Raw genomic sequence first — 14,867 nt, forward strand, 5'->3', positions numbered from 1 at the left:
TACGATCTGTGCAAAAATTATTGTGTCTGCATAATGAAAGACTTGCATGAATCATGAAACTAAATTCGCTGAATTTGAATGTCATTGACAATTAGTGTGTGTTTCCGGTAGATAATATGTTCGGTTGATAAAATTCAATGAAAGGAACAAAAATTTTAATAATTTACATTGGGATTTATCCACTTTTTACTCGAGAAAACCGATTGTACGATTTCGATTGGCCTAGAAGCCGCGTTAGCAGTGCTTCACGCAACATTTGTAGTATCTGACTATGGTGGGGCGGTGACCACAAATACGTCAAAAAATTCACAATTTTCTTTAACTGCAAGCGCCTAGGCAAGGCAATCTTATGGGGTACGTAGGTCCAACCGACTGTAAATATGCAAAGAAATATTTTCCGTTCAAATCAATTTTTATTCACTGTCCGCCACACTCAATTCAATCATCAATCGGACTTGTATCAATATTACAAGAAAACTGAAACAAGTGAAACACTTTCAAAGCAAGATTAAATTTTAATTTATTCCGACGAGAAGTCACAACGGTTCCCATTGCTTTCGGTGCATTGTTATCGGAACTCAAACTATATGCTGGAGCAATTTCAACCATCTCGCCATTGCAATTGTTTTCGATCTGCTGGAACGCTGCACTGATTTGTTGGACAAACTTCTCTCCTCCGATAAACTTTTTCATTTCCATGAAAAGCATCGCTTTCTGTTGAGGATCAATCGTTCCATCGACTTCATACTGAGATTCGATGGCTTCGAATATTCGATTCACTTCAGCGGCACTCATGACTGATATGGTCTGGTGAAAGGATCACAATAAACTGATGATAGAGCAAGCAGCACAACCGATAATAAATCAACCACACACTGGGAATACCACTGAAATAGTGACTGTGAGTGCGTATAACATTTCTGTCGCTATGTAAGCAACTGGAGTCGTTGATTCATGCTTGCGATATGGTTACAGATAAAAATTAGCATCGGAACAAACCGACTTTGATTTTACCATAGCACTGCTCCTAGCACGAACACACATTTTTCCAACATCGAAAAGTCTCCAAATTTACAAATATGTGTGCGTGTATACGATTGGCAATCGTCGACACCTGGCTATACGAAGGAAATTTAAGGTCTATTTTGAAGCTATGCTGTAGTATGACACGTATCTGTGTTAAAACACCGACACAAGAGAAGTGGTATCGAAACTAGAAAAATAAAGTCTTGGACCACAGCTCAACTTCTAGCGTGAATATAAGAAATATTCGGAGGCTTATGCAAGCAAAGTAGGCCGTGCATTTCTTTTGTAAGGACAGGGTCGTATGATTTCTTGGTGCGATCGCATACATGTTTGAAAATTTGTAGACTTTTCGACGTTGAAAAAAATGGAGTGGTGGTGCTTGGAGCAGTACTATGCTTGGATACAGGCAAGGGAAATTCCGAACATTACCCTCAATTTGTCCGTATTGTAACTCGCAATAAGGTTCTACCACATTATTCGATGTACGTGGACAGCCCTTCAGTGTGCTTGTTAACTTTTTCTTTGATGGATCTCCCATACGTTCTCTCTCATTCAATTTGTGATTCATTCATACGCACACGAACTTCGTTCATAAAATTCTCACTTACACAACTGAAGCAATGTGTTAACAAACCGGTGTAACACTCACATTCTCACACATCTATACACCACACGTTCTGAATGGAAATTCACTCAATCAGTTGCTATCTCTGCTTCGAACGACAAATCAGCGTAAATGTAAACATTCTTGCAGTTCGTAGATTTCGATTATTTGATTTTACACAGTCGTGTATTCGGAGTATTCGGTGACCATCAGGGCTGATCTTGTGATACGGGTTGTCGTTGAAGATACATAAGGATAAGCGATTTTGTGGCAGTGTTTGGAAAGTCTATCTTCGGGCAGTACGATAAAAACGAAGGGACGGAAAATGGACGTCGAATTTGATGTAAAGAGATGCTACGAAGTTGTTATGAGCCTGGTCGATGAAGCTGGGAGCGTAAGTGTTGAAACTATTTGGAAAATTTGATTAGAGAACGTCGAATAGACAATAATTGAATTAGGAAGCAAAAGCATTGAGATTTTGTGACATTCACAACGTAACATGCATTGCACAAGTAATATGCATGCGCAACAATCAACATTACAATATTCTGCTGACTGAATTCCACATAACTGACAGAGTTGAATGGGTGGCAAAATTTAACTATCGATAATGAATGAATAGTCGTCGATAAACAAACTGCAAGGTTTCAATTAGTCATAGTGAGTTAATTGCATTTTCTTGTTCAAAACCATAAGTATTTTCTTCATCGTTTTGTGAGCACTTTGACCTGTCTCATATTCATTTGTTATCGATAACGACGACAGAAATAATGTCAATGTCAGGGTAATAATGGTCTTTTATATAATAAAATATAGTACAAGATTTGAAAGCAACTGCTTAAAAATATTTTGATCGATGGTGTCGGAAACTATACCAATAATTTCCAGTTGTCGGTCTACTTACATTCGTCTTGGTAGTATATTATCCCCAGCTCGCAAGCGCCAAGACTCTACTACGAGAAAAACACTTCCCTTTGGGCATATTGCCTAGGGCGAATCGAATTTTGCGGAAAACGTAGATCATCGAAAACTGTGTCCGGGCATGTGGTTGATGGATCCGATGGAGCCATGGAAGAAGTCCCCCCGGGCGACCTTAAGTTTCCGATGGTCATAATTCGGAAAGTTGAGAGTATATTTGAAAACAATGTTCTAGCGGAATGTAGAGCTTTGAAGACTCTACCAAACTACTAAAGAAACCGATGGTCCAAAAGGTGTCACTGCCAAGATTGCCTAACATCGAAAATGTGACCTTTTGGTTTTTGACTTATATTTCCTGAGAGACAAATGATTTTGTTTAGCCTGTGGTATGAGGTGGTAGAGGAGGTCGAGCACTACCAGTACACTAGGCATGTCCCGATCGGATATACACTTGAAATCACTTTTATAACATTTGTGAATGGAATTTTTAAGAGTGGCCACGTCGCCCACGAAGCAAGTGCAGACACTGCAACCGGTGCAGTTGAGTCGAGGACACCTTGGCCAGTAAGTATGCATAATATTCCATGACAGTAGCTGAACTCTTCCATGGCTCCATCGGATCCATCAACCACATGCCCGGACACAGTTTTCGATGATCTACGTTTTCCGCACACAGGCTATCGCGGTCCTTAAAATTTGCAAAATTCGATACGCCCTAATATTGCCCGTTCAACGTTCATGGGTATTCTAAATTTTTCTGTGAATTCCCCAATGATAGCTTTGATACTCATTTCCCTGGTCATCAGAAGTTTTCTAAAAAAAAATTCTGAAAAAAAAATTTGAGAAATATTGACCGCCCAAGTCAATTTTCACCATTTTCACTCAAAAAATCGCCTTTCTTCAGTTTATTTTAGTTTCTTCTAGATTTGAGGAAAGATTGAGATGTCTATAGGTCAGTTCCTAGAATTCCATCCAAAACGTTTGTCTTCTTCCCAGTGCGAAAACTCTCGGATGTAAAGGACTTCCTTCGGTAAGGGAAATATTGAGATCTTTAGAGTTTGGTTCCTAGCGTTCCATCACTCCATCACTCCAATAGTCAAAATATTTTAAAAGTTCCTAGTGACAGAGATGACATAGCAGCGCGGACTAGCATTAGCTAAGTGTAATTAAGTTCTTGAGAGCAAAGACAAAACGAAATCGATGAAATGCAACGTTGGTCCAAAATGTGAAATTCGACATTTTCATTTGATTCCAGATAATTGCCAGCCGAAATGATCAAAAGAAGACGATCTCACAGAAATCGTGCGACATGGACCTGCTAACCGAAACCGATCAAGAAGTGGAAAAGCTGTTAATATCAAACCTGTCCAACGAATTCCCAACGCATCGGTATATGTCAAATATATTGATGTGATTCGCAATGTCGAACCGAATCGTGCTGCCACGTTTGCTCAATTTTCTTTTCAGATTCATCGGTGAAGAGGAGACTAGTGACGGTAAAAAAGCCGAGCTGACCGATCTACCGACTTGGATTATCGATCCTGTCGATGGAACGATGAACTTTGTTCACAGTTTCCCGCATTCGTGTAAGAGGCGGTAAAGTTAAGCGGCGTCGTTTGTAACTTTGATGATTTTTCTACTCACCTATTAGGTGTGTCGGTGGCGTTGCTAGTCAATAAAACTCCACAAATCGGCATCATCTACAATCCAATTTTGAATCAAAAGTTCACTGCCATCAAGGACGAGGGCGCATTTTTGAACGGCCGTCGAATTCACGTGTCGGGTCAAACCGATTTGTCGAAGGCACTAATCACCGCAGAGTTTGGTACCAGCCGAGACGCTGAAAAGTTGAATGTGACCATGGACAATATTCGCAAACTTGTCGAATCCGCTCATGGGTATGTAGTATACTCCTCTAAGTACGAAAGTAAAATTGGTTTTTGATCTGGAAAATCATTCAATTATAAAGCATTCGAGCTCTCGGATCTGCTGCATTGAACATGGCAATGGTGGCTCTAGGCGCTGCTGACTGTAACTACGAGTTTGGCATTCATGCTTGGGACATTGCTGCAGGAGATTTAATTGTCCGAGAAGCCGGTGGTTACACGTGTGATCCAACAGGTCAACCGCTAGATTTTATGGCGAGACGAATATTGGCCGCCAGTACTCCGGAGCTTGCAAACAAAGTTTCGAATTTGCTCACACAATATTATCCACCGAGAGACTAGTTTGCTTGCAGGTCTCGTCAGACTTAATTTATTTAATTGATCAAGTCCATCATTGGACTGGTTGGAATAGAGGAAATACACTGAGGATAGAATGTTTAATCAATGAAACTTTGTCGTTTGTATCCGCCACAATTCTGGCTCTTAAGCTAACATAAACGAACCATTTCATAGATCAACTTCGATAGTTTCCGTCCAGAGCGAAGCGAGGACTGCAATTCGGCCGAGTTTGAATTTCCTATTTCTTCCCGAGCTGAGCACATAACTTTTCATCCATACAGGGCATGAATAGCGAAACAAATGCCTCAATTTGTTCCGCTATTTTTCAAAACCAAAGCCAAATTGACAGTTGCGAAGAGAAAAAAACTTTTGTTCCAGACGCACACCCCATAGGAAAAACAATAGTTGAGAAAAGAAAAATTTTCTCACCCAAACTGTCATCAAAAAGATTGTCAACAAAACGCCATCTTGTCACCGCATTTGAATGGAGAAAATAGGTTATTCACGTCGGATGGATGAAAAATTAGCGACTAGAACCTTGGGACTTTGCGCTATAAAATCCAGTGATATTCTAACAGTCGGAAATTTGTTGAAACTCTGACAGATTCAAATGCTAACGTCTCTTGCAAAATAGTGAGAAATTGGTAGGAAGTCTGGAAATTCTCGGAAATTTAAGTTCTTTGAAGATTGAAACTCCCCGGAAGGAGGCTTGTGCTCGGGCTTGTAAAACAAAAGATTAACAACATCAAAACTTTCGGATTAGCAAATCGCACGTCAAAATCGGTTAAGATTTGGTCGAGAAATTAAATTTCAAACTTTCGAAATTTGAATGAAGAAACGGAGGTTCAAACGTTTTGAAATCGATAAATTTTACCAATCTTTTTTACTTTCTCAAGGTGAAACAATTGAATTACTCGGTAGATTTGAGTGAAAATTTCAGAGTATGCCAAAGACGGAATCCTAAGAACTTAATTTGGTGGAATTTTCATAAAAGTCTATAATTTGGAAGCTAAGAGCGTTTTTTTAAGCTATTGAGATATGTGACCAACAATGCGGAAAATATGACAGATAGAAAGTTCGTGTGCAAGCAACGCACTTCAAGCAAAAGTGGTACTCTAAATAGGGTACTGAAACTTGACAGTGCTCCACACAAAATTTTACACTGTAAAAAGAGTGGGGATAAAATTTCATACAAAATAGTACTCTATTTGGCAGCTGTCATTAATAGCACTTTTGCTTGAAGTGCGTTGGTGCAAGACAGATTTATAGAGTTTGGGAGCTATAACCGTTTAAGGTGTCTTTCGGCTGAGTTTAGGAGATGGTGCAATCGCACAGGTTCGCAAAGCCACGGAAATTCAATTAAAAATATGGCGCAATACTAACAAAAAAACTGATATCGCTCAAAAACCACATACAGTAGCAGAGTGACGCAAGTCCTATTATCCATTTTAGATTAGATTAGATTAGATGGGAGGGTGTAAGCCCAGCACCTAAGCCTCAGATGGGCCTGTTGTGCTATTGTACAAGTCTCTTGATCATATGGACTGTGATTTTACATCATATCTCTCCCGACTTAGATTGTTCACAAATCGACCGTGTGTTAACGTCCCATACGTTGTGAATTCTCCAAGCCGTGGGTGGTATGCGAATACCACAACCATCACTAATTGACCTGTACATTTTCCCAAAGATGGCGCTATCAACATTGTCATGTTGTAGCTCTTTCTACTATTGACATTATGTCGATATGGTTTCTTTTATGGAGAAAGCGAATGTTGGGTTTTTTGATATTTCCGACTTTGTTACGGTTACGGCTATTAGTTTTAGGTAATAGCAAGTGTCTAATCACCATAGGCCATGAGTTGCCTCTTCGTATAAATCGCCATGCCACCATGTGACTGAACTCGTTCTGGCGTTGCAGGTTGTAGCGTTTGAATGATTCGTATTTCGTCATATCCCTTGACATCCATACAACGTATCAATCAATAGATCTGTTAAACCTCGCGGTCATTTTGGAGTACAAGATAGTTTCTGTATCTTGGGATTGTACCACAGCAAATTTGTAAAAATTTGCTATGTGGTTTTGGGGTGTCAAATGAGAACCCGAAGCGTTTGTACCTTACCTGCACTAAAATTGACTGCCAGATGCCATACGGCAATGTGTCATTTTCGTACATTAATCGAGCACGTAATTTAGCATTAGCTTCTGGTAGAGTCGATTGTTAATCCGTAAACCGACGCCACGAAGCACATGTTAAATAACAAAGGAAATAACACAATTGTTGATATCGCACAATGAGGCGAGAACGACTTTATTGATCAAAGAGAAAATGACCTACGAGAACAACACTTTGACTTCGTTAATAAAACCTTTAAAATAATTTCACCATTTAAACATTACAGCAAAATAAAAACACCAAAGCCGTAAAAGTTGGCACAGAAATTAGACAAAATCGAAAATGAATTCACACACAGCCACACAAAAGAAACACTTTTAGAGAGCAACGCATAAACACGTCCGTTCTCTGTGACTGCCGTTGTCCAACCCATCCATTTACAAAGGAACTGATATCGGTGGGTGTGACGCTTTTACAGCTTCGACAAGCAAAAAGAAAAACGTCCCAAATGGCAGATGATGAGGAAAGTGTAAGCGAAGAGCTGATTCAAAAAATTTGTTTAAAAAAATGAAATAAAAGACAGCTTTTCGTCTGTCTGTAAACCAGTGCAAGAGAAATTGTTAATATACGCAATGTTCTGAAAGAAAGGATTTTAAACAAAAGAAAGTCGAATCTTCAAAGTATGCCGCATTGCGTATCGAAGCTTCACTATTCCCGATATCATTCCTTTTGTAATTGGATAAAAGGACTCGTGTCACACTTCCACGTAAAGATTGCCTGTGCCAACGCACTTCAAGCATGAGTGGGTACTGCAACTTGACAGTGTGTCACGCAGTCACGCAACTGTAACACACTGTAAAAACATTTTCATGTAAAATAGAGTACTTTCTGCAGCTGACCACTACAGTAATTTAAACTTTGAAACTTTTATTCGCTTTCCTTAGGGGCCATTCACAAATTACGCACGCACTAAATTCGAAATTTCAGACCCCCCCTCCCCCCTTGCACGCGAAAATGTATGGAGAAAATTTCAAAAATGTATGAAGCGTACGCTTTTGTCAAACCCCCCCTCCCCCCTTAAGAGCGTGCGTAATTTGTGAATGGCCCCTTACATACCACAGTTTCTCAATCCACATAAAAGACTTCGTATTTATTACATTACGTACGTTCATGCTGATACTGCTGTCTCGCGCGCATAAGAGTGTATGTATATATATGTAATCGAACTATGTTTCAATCAAAACGAAGAGAAAAAGGAAATTGAGAAATGCAGAGTTTCAATTATTTTCAAATATTTGTATGACATTATTTCGCGCGCTTTCCCAAAACGTAAAACCAAATGGAAAGTCACAAATTTTTTCTTATATTTCTTCGAACGAGATAAACAAAATTTTGAAAACGTGATTGTTTCATGTGCAAAAATTATCACACCGGTGATCTTGATGTTAATTAATTAGCTCTAGTTAAGAAATTCTCCAAAAATTATTCAAATTGCTATCGAAAATAGACCCTGCTTTGTAACAGTATTGGTATAAAAGTACTTTCTCTTTCAGTTTTGTGGTCCTTGAGAGTCACTTGCTTACACAAACTAAAATAACATATCCGTGCCGTACATGTGTTACTTAAGGGAATTCACGAACCTGGATATATACTCGGTATATCTCGTACATTTTTGTATATTCGCTTATTTTGACAACTGTCAACTGAAAAATACTTCAATTTCATCTCGACGGATTTTGGTCAAACAAAATGTCTCCGATCACAGGACTTCGGTAAACTAATTAGGTTTTAGATCAGATACACAACTGTTGAGCGACAACACGTTGAAATTATGACGTCATCAATACGATTTTTTTTTTCAAAGTCTTATCGGTAGACATTGGACCAATTGAAAAACTCATTACCTTGCCTCCTTGCCTTGCTTCCTGAGATCGTCCGCTAACACTGGTATGGCATTTTGTTTGACCAAAACTGGCAAACTTATACGAGATATAAACGCACTTCGCTGTACACTTCGAAGTGCGTTGGAGATATACAAGATATACGGGATGTGTGAAATATATTGAGTATATTTTGTCATTGTGAATGTTGCATTGCTTTCCTAAACGATAATATCGTCGGTGTGACGATTTTATTGTTTTCAACGACTATATTATCGTCCGAGCGACGATAATATCGTATCAGACGACAATAATATCGTTTCATATGCAACAATATTATCATTTCTGCAGTGATAATATCGCCCATGAAACGATATTATCGTACAGAAAACGATATTATCGCCGATTGAAACGATATTATTGTTTTTGCGACGATAATATCGTTTTATGCAACGATATTATCGTTTCTGCAGTGATAATATCACCCGTGAAACGATATTATTGACGACAATAATATCCTTTTTCTGAAACAATAATATCGTCCGAGCAGCGATATTATCGTCCATGAAACGATATTATCGCCGCTGCAACGATAATACACTCGAAGATTTTTCCTGTCACCCAATTTTTACTAATGAAACCTGACTGAACGTGGTTCCGTGGTTTGATACATTGAGCACTCGCCTCATAAGCGAGAGGTCGGTTGTTCAAAATTTTGTATTTCCAACTTTTAATTTATCGTATGATGCGGGTGTCATTAGTAAAAATTCTGATTAATATTTCACTTCGTGAATTCCCTTAATGAATGCATATACCGACCAACACTATAAAAGTGGTTGCATAACGTTTAGTAAATAACCCCTAACCGAGTCGGTTAATATTTTGTACTGCGCTTGGGATCAATTTTGTTTGGCGTTAGTCTGTTTGTGGACATTGTTGTGAAAGTTAGTGCCTCAACAAATATTTTTATATTTTCAACGATTCGTGTCCGAAAAATATCAAGGTGAAATTCCTGTGAGTCGCATAGCAGTTAAAGTGTTTACTAATTTCGGTGTTTTGTATAATTATCATCTAGATTCGTCATAATTATCGCCAGTGTAACATGAATGAACAGGAACGTAAAGAATTCGTGAATAAGCTGGCTGGAAGCAGACATTTTCGGTTCGGAACGCAAAATCCGACGTTAATGGAGGAGCCGTTCTGGAAATATATGATCTGTAATCCACAATTGACAGGATATAATGCTCGTAAAGACTCGCAGCATCAGCTGGACTTCCATAAGCCAGTCTGGTGTTTTGCTCGATTTGGTGCTACTCAAACATATCTGCCGGATGGACGATTAGTCTGTATTGGAGGCGAGCACGAAGATTCTTATGATCCGGACTTCCAAATCTACAATGATGTTGTCGTCATCGAAAGACCACGTGTCGTGAAAGGTCACTCCTTCTGCGCACCTCCTATTCCAAGTAATTTTCCCGTTGCAAAGAATTATCAGAACGACAAATTTAACGAAGAGATGTTGGGTACGTCGAATGACAAGCATGTCACCATATACGGATATCCTCTGAATGTGTTTCCACCGACCGATTTCCACACCGCAACTTATGTCCTCATGGACGGAAAGGAATACATCTACATAATCGGCGGTACGGGTTGTTCATGTGAAGGCTTTCATAAGCCAGAGTCATGCAGTACTGACTATCATCTCAACAATACACGAGTCTTTCGCCTCTGTGTATCGGACTTCAGCATCGAACGTGTGGAAACAACTGGCAACATACCAAGAGGTTGTACGTACACGCATAGTGCAACGTTGTCGTTAACAGTTTTCGGTCGACCGGTCATTGACATCGAGGTCTCGCCGGAAGTCATTATGAGGTGTAGCTCACCAGGCTGGGAAAATCATAATCGAATTTATCGCTTGGAAATTGAAACGGGAGTGTGGACAATTTTCAAGCAGTAAAAGCGGAAAATTCGAAAAATTTGTGGCTCGTCCATCCCGTTTAAGATGTTGTCAGTTTTTGTAGTGCGCTTGCACACAATTTTTTGAAGTTCGGACAAATATTTGTACTTCGTCGAAAACACTGAATGAACTTCAAACATTTTTGTGCTACCACTGTCAACACAAGTATTGTCGCTGTCTTAAACGGTGTTGAGCACCCACACATTCTATAAGTTCAACGAACATTTTAATTTCATTATTTTTCATCATTTTTCATCAATTTTCATTAAACAAAGCAAAAGTTGAAAAAATTCCATTTTGTTTCTCACACGGAGTACATTTTCGGTAAGCGGAAATCAAGTCTTACGAAACTAAAGGAAAATTTAAGTTAAGCGAGTCCGAGCATAAAAATCTCTCTAACTCTCCATTCCACTCGCACCCCGCCGAGGACGTTTCGTTTTGTTATATTTCGGATATCGTGAAAACGATAAGGAAATGTAATGGTTACATTCGGAAACTGGGCATTTCAACACTACTTTGCCCAATTCAAGTTGGTCGACCACATGGAACGTCAGAGGACTCGATTCGAAACACTAAACAAAGGCATTTATTAGAACTCGGAAACAGTACGATGAATGTTGGTAATATTACGTTAGACAGTATCCCAACAAAAATCTCTTCGAGAAAAGTGTGACGCAGTCTTTGAAGTACAATTTCTAAAATGAATGATATCGCTAGAGTTGACGCTTTCAGCTTCGTTACGCAAAAATTAAATTTTACACCCAATTTTAGTTCAAACAAGCTGGCGTAGTTTTATCTCATCATCTGCCAAATAATTTTTACCCAAAACAAAATTTGACTGGAAACAACCAAAATTTTACCAAAAAAATCTGCTCAGGAACAGACCAGCAGGAAAATTTATCTGCCACATGCGACGCAGATTTTTTTGGTAAAATTTTGGTTTGACGAAATTCGAAAATTTGACGAAATTTCACAAAAATCGAAAATTTGACGAAATTTGAAAATTCGACGAAATTCGAAAATTTGACGAAAATCGAAAATTTGACGAAAATCGAAAATTTGACGAAATTTAACGAAAATCGAAAATTTTGACGAAATTTGAAAATTCGACGAAATTCGAAAATTTGACGAAAATCGAAAATTTGACGAAAATCGAAAATTTGACGAAATTCGAAAATTTGACGAAATTTGAAAATTCGACGAAATTCGAAAAATTTGACGAAAATCGAAAATTTGACGAAAATCGAAAATTTGACGAAATTCGAAAATTTGACGAAATTTAACGAAAATCGAAAATTTGACGAAATTTGAAAATTCGACGAAATTCGAAAATTTGACGAAAATCGAAAATTTGACGAAAATCGAAAATTTGCCGATGAAAGTAATTCTCTAACTGCCACCATTCAAGAAATATCTCCAAAACCCCAATTGACCCACCCATTTCCAACTTTCGACATTTTTCACAAATGCCCTTCTTTTCTACTCGTAAAACTCTGAGACTTTGCCGAAGAAAGTAATTCTCTATCTGCCACCATTCAAGAAATATCTCCAAAACCCCAATTGACCCACCCATTTCCAACTTTCGACAATTTTCACATATGCCCCTCTGTTCTACTCGTAAAACTCTGAGACTTTGCCGAAGAAAGTAATTCTCTATCTCTCATAACCCAAAAAAATATTAGTCCTTTCATCCTACGCTCGAGTAGCTCAAAATTTGGTCACTCTAATCACTCTAGCTCAAACGAATCTGCCCCGATTTTTTTAATTATTTTTTTGTTCGAATCGTGTTACGAATACCTTTCATTTGATGGGTCGCACGCCTCTGTCGGTTTCAATACAGCTAAGCTACAGCCGAAAACGCGTTCCCGACCCTCGAAAACCACACTCAGAAACCACTTCGGCCAATAAAACAAAATTCTGGTTTTTCCTGGGGTAATGGCGTATCACATTTTCATTTTTATGCCCACCCTGAGGTTCCTGCAAAATTTCATGGAGATTGGCTGACTAGTTTCCGAGATCGACCGTCGATAGATAGATAGATAGATAGATAGATAGATAGATAGATAGATAGATAGATAGATAGATAGATAGATAGATAGATAGATAGATAGATAGATAGATAGATAGACAGAAACATACAGAGTAAGTTGAAAGATTTTGATTGTTTGGGAAAAGTCAATTTGGTGCATTTTCTATCAAAATGACCAACTTCAAAACGATGTATCTCCGGCAATTTTAAAGTTACATAGTCGAGTGATAGCTCGTTTTGCTCGTATTTGAAGCGCGAATAAGATAGAATAGGATTTGTGGTGAGACAGGCCAAAGGAAAGAAACTTAAATTCTCGCCTATATATAGTTGCCGCGTCTCAAAAAAAGTTCTTCGTTCTTTTTTTGGAAGTTAGACTGCGTCAAGTCCTCCGCTATCGCTCCGGACATGATTTCGAAATGACCTTGGAACAAACCTATAAGGAAATGCAATGGTTACATTCGGAAACTGGGCATTTCAACACTACTTGGCCCAATTCAAGTTGGTCGACCACATGGAACGTCAGAGGACTCGATTCGAAACACTAAACAAAGGCATTTATTAGAACTTGGAAATGAGAATTACTATTTTCAGTCGGCACTGGAACGTTAAGTGAAGGAACACTTGCTGGAGGTGGATCAATGTCGCTTTTACGAAACGACGACAAGTTTGAGCTATTAATGCTAACCATTTCCGACGTCCGTCCAAAAATTTAAACTTTCCTTGGCACTTAGTGAATCGTCCCAGATAGTCCTCTAACTTTTCCCCTGGTAGCAAAATTGCAGCTGATATGTCGTTTCGTATATTTTCTTCAATCGATGTTATGGAAGCATCATCAAGCTTTGCCAATATCAACGCACAATTGTATTCAAAGAATTTTAAAACATTTTTTATCAGCGTTGGAATTTCGGTCTGAAATTCTTTTTCCAACAAAGCGAACAACGCATAACCGGTAGATCTTAATCAAGGCTGTATACTTTGGGGAGGTCACGCAGATCGCCATTTTATTAGATACGCGGGAACACACCTTTTCCATACAAACAAATTCACCAAAATTGAATTTGTATGGTGTGGTGAATTTTTTGTATGAAACGTGGTGTGTAACCCGCGTATCTGCATCTGCGTGACCTCCCCAAAGTATACAGCCTTGGATCTTAACAACATTTCTTTCGACGCGTCTGCGTCTGCCATGTTTGTTAGAGTGGTACTATTCGTTCGAAATATTTAGATCCATCCATCAAGTATTCAACGGTTTAATTAATGTAAAACTTTGACGAACAATAGCTCGTAGTTTAGAATATTTTGGTAGTGGTGAGTGCAATGAGAACGTTTAGTTCACAACATAATGAGTGTATCACTAGTAGTTCTCAAAGAGATGGATTCTGACGTCTTTCGTATCGAATATTTTGAAGCTGCAAAGTTTAGCCCTGAGGAAAGAAAAGATCCCCTACAGAATGTTCTGAAGTTGGAACGAGACTCATCCAAACATTTTGATGTGTTAAAGTTGGCTCTAGCCAGAGCATGTCCAATAAAACCACATTCAGCTGATGTCTCGAAAATGTTATCAGTAAGACATATCCCTAGATCAATCATCCTTCACAGTTGGTAGTAAGCTTTAAATTGATTTCCAGACGTTTATAACAAGTACAAGGACACTGACAGACAACTTCTATCGCAGCAAACATTTTTCGACAATATCTACGCGCATGTGTGATTTAGTAGAGTGTGATCCCAGTTCAGCTACAAATTATTGGCTTAATCAGAAGGAGCGTAAGCCAAGACATGGAACAAAGTCCACCGAACAAGAATGGTTTAAGGTTTGAGTTTTTCCAAAGGCACAAGATTACAAACGCGATACTTCTCGCATTATTAAATTGTAATCGTCTTTGAATACGATAATACACTGTTATCTACGATTTTTCTCTATATTCTCTGCCTTGATTCACCTTTTACAATTTCTTTTCCTAATTTTTCTCATTTTTCCAACAAAATAGTCCCTGATTAAAACTGGGTGTGGAATACCCTCTTTTCAGACATGGACGAAAAAAGGATTTTCCATACCCTGTTTCAATACCAGTCGTATACCCAGTAATGCCTTGTCAGAGAGT

General features: G+C 38.6%; 2 protein-coding genes across 2 annotated transcripts; both read left to right on the top strand.

Annotated features, from left to right (window-relative positions):
• The first annotated feature begins 1,716 nt into the window (after window positions 1–1,716).
• On the top strand, window positions 1,717–4,884 carry LOC119083707 (inositol monophosphatase 1). The gene is made up of 5 exons (XM_037193496.1): window positions 1,717–2,024; window positions 3,804–3,937; window positions 4,016–4,134; window positions 4,200–4,446; window positions 4,518–4,884. The coding sequence occupies exons 1-5, from the start codon at window positions 1,956–1,958 to the stop codon at window positions 4,774–4,776; spliced, it is 828 nt and encodes a 275-aa protein (XP_037049391.1). The 5' UTR covers window positions 1,717–1,955; the 3' UTR covers window positions 4,777–4,884.
• A 4,764-nt stretch (window positions 4,885–9,648) lies between these two features.
• LOC119083706 lies at window positions 9,649–11,007 on the top strand. The gene is made up of 2 exons (XM_037193495.1): window positions 9,649–9,773; window positions 9,846–11,007. Exon 2 carries the CDS (start codon window positions 9,873–9,875, stop codon window positions 10,731–10,733), a length of 861 nt encoding a protein of 286 aa, XP_037049390.1. The 5' UTR covers window positions 9,649–9,773; window positions 9,846–9,872; the 3' UTR covers window positions 10,734–11,007.
• The last annotated feature ends 3,860 nt before the right edge of the window (window positions 11,008–14,867 follow it).

This window comes from Bradysia coprophila, unplaced genomic scaffold (assembly GCF_014529535.1).
Source record: "Bradysia coprophila strain Holo2 unplaced genomic scaffold, BU_Bcop_v1 contig_70, whole genome shotgun sequence".
Classification (NCBI taxonomy): Eukaryota; Metazoa; Arthropoda; class Insecta; order Diptera; family Sciaridae; genus Bradysia; species Bradysia coprophila.

Coding starts and splice junctions, on each gene's coding strand:
- LOC119083706 (XM_037193495.1), top strand. CDS start 9,873: ATGAATGAACAGGAACGTAAAGAATTCGTGAATAAGCTGGCTGGAAGC.
- LOC119083707 (XM_037193496.1), top strand. CDS start 1,956: ATGGACGTCGAATTTGATGTAAAGAGATGCTACGAAGTTGTTATGAGC. Junction 2,025..3,803: donor TGGTCGATGAAGCTGGGAGC/GTAAGTGTTGAA, acceptor ATTTGATTCCAG/ATAATTGCCAGCCGAAATGA. Junction 4,447..4,517: donor CTTGTCGAATCCGCTCATGG/GTATGTAGTATA, acceptor TCAATTATAAAG/CATTCGAGCTCTCGGATCTG.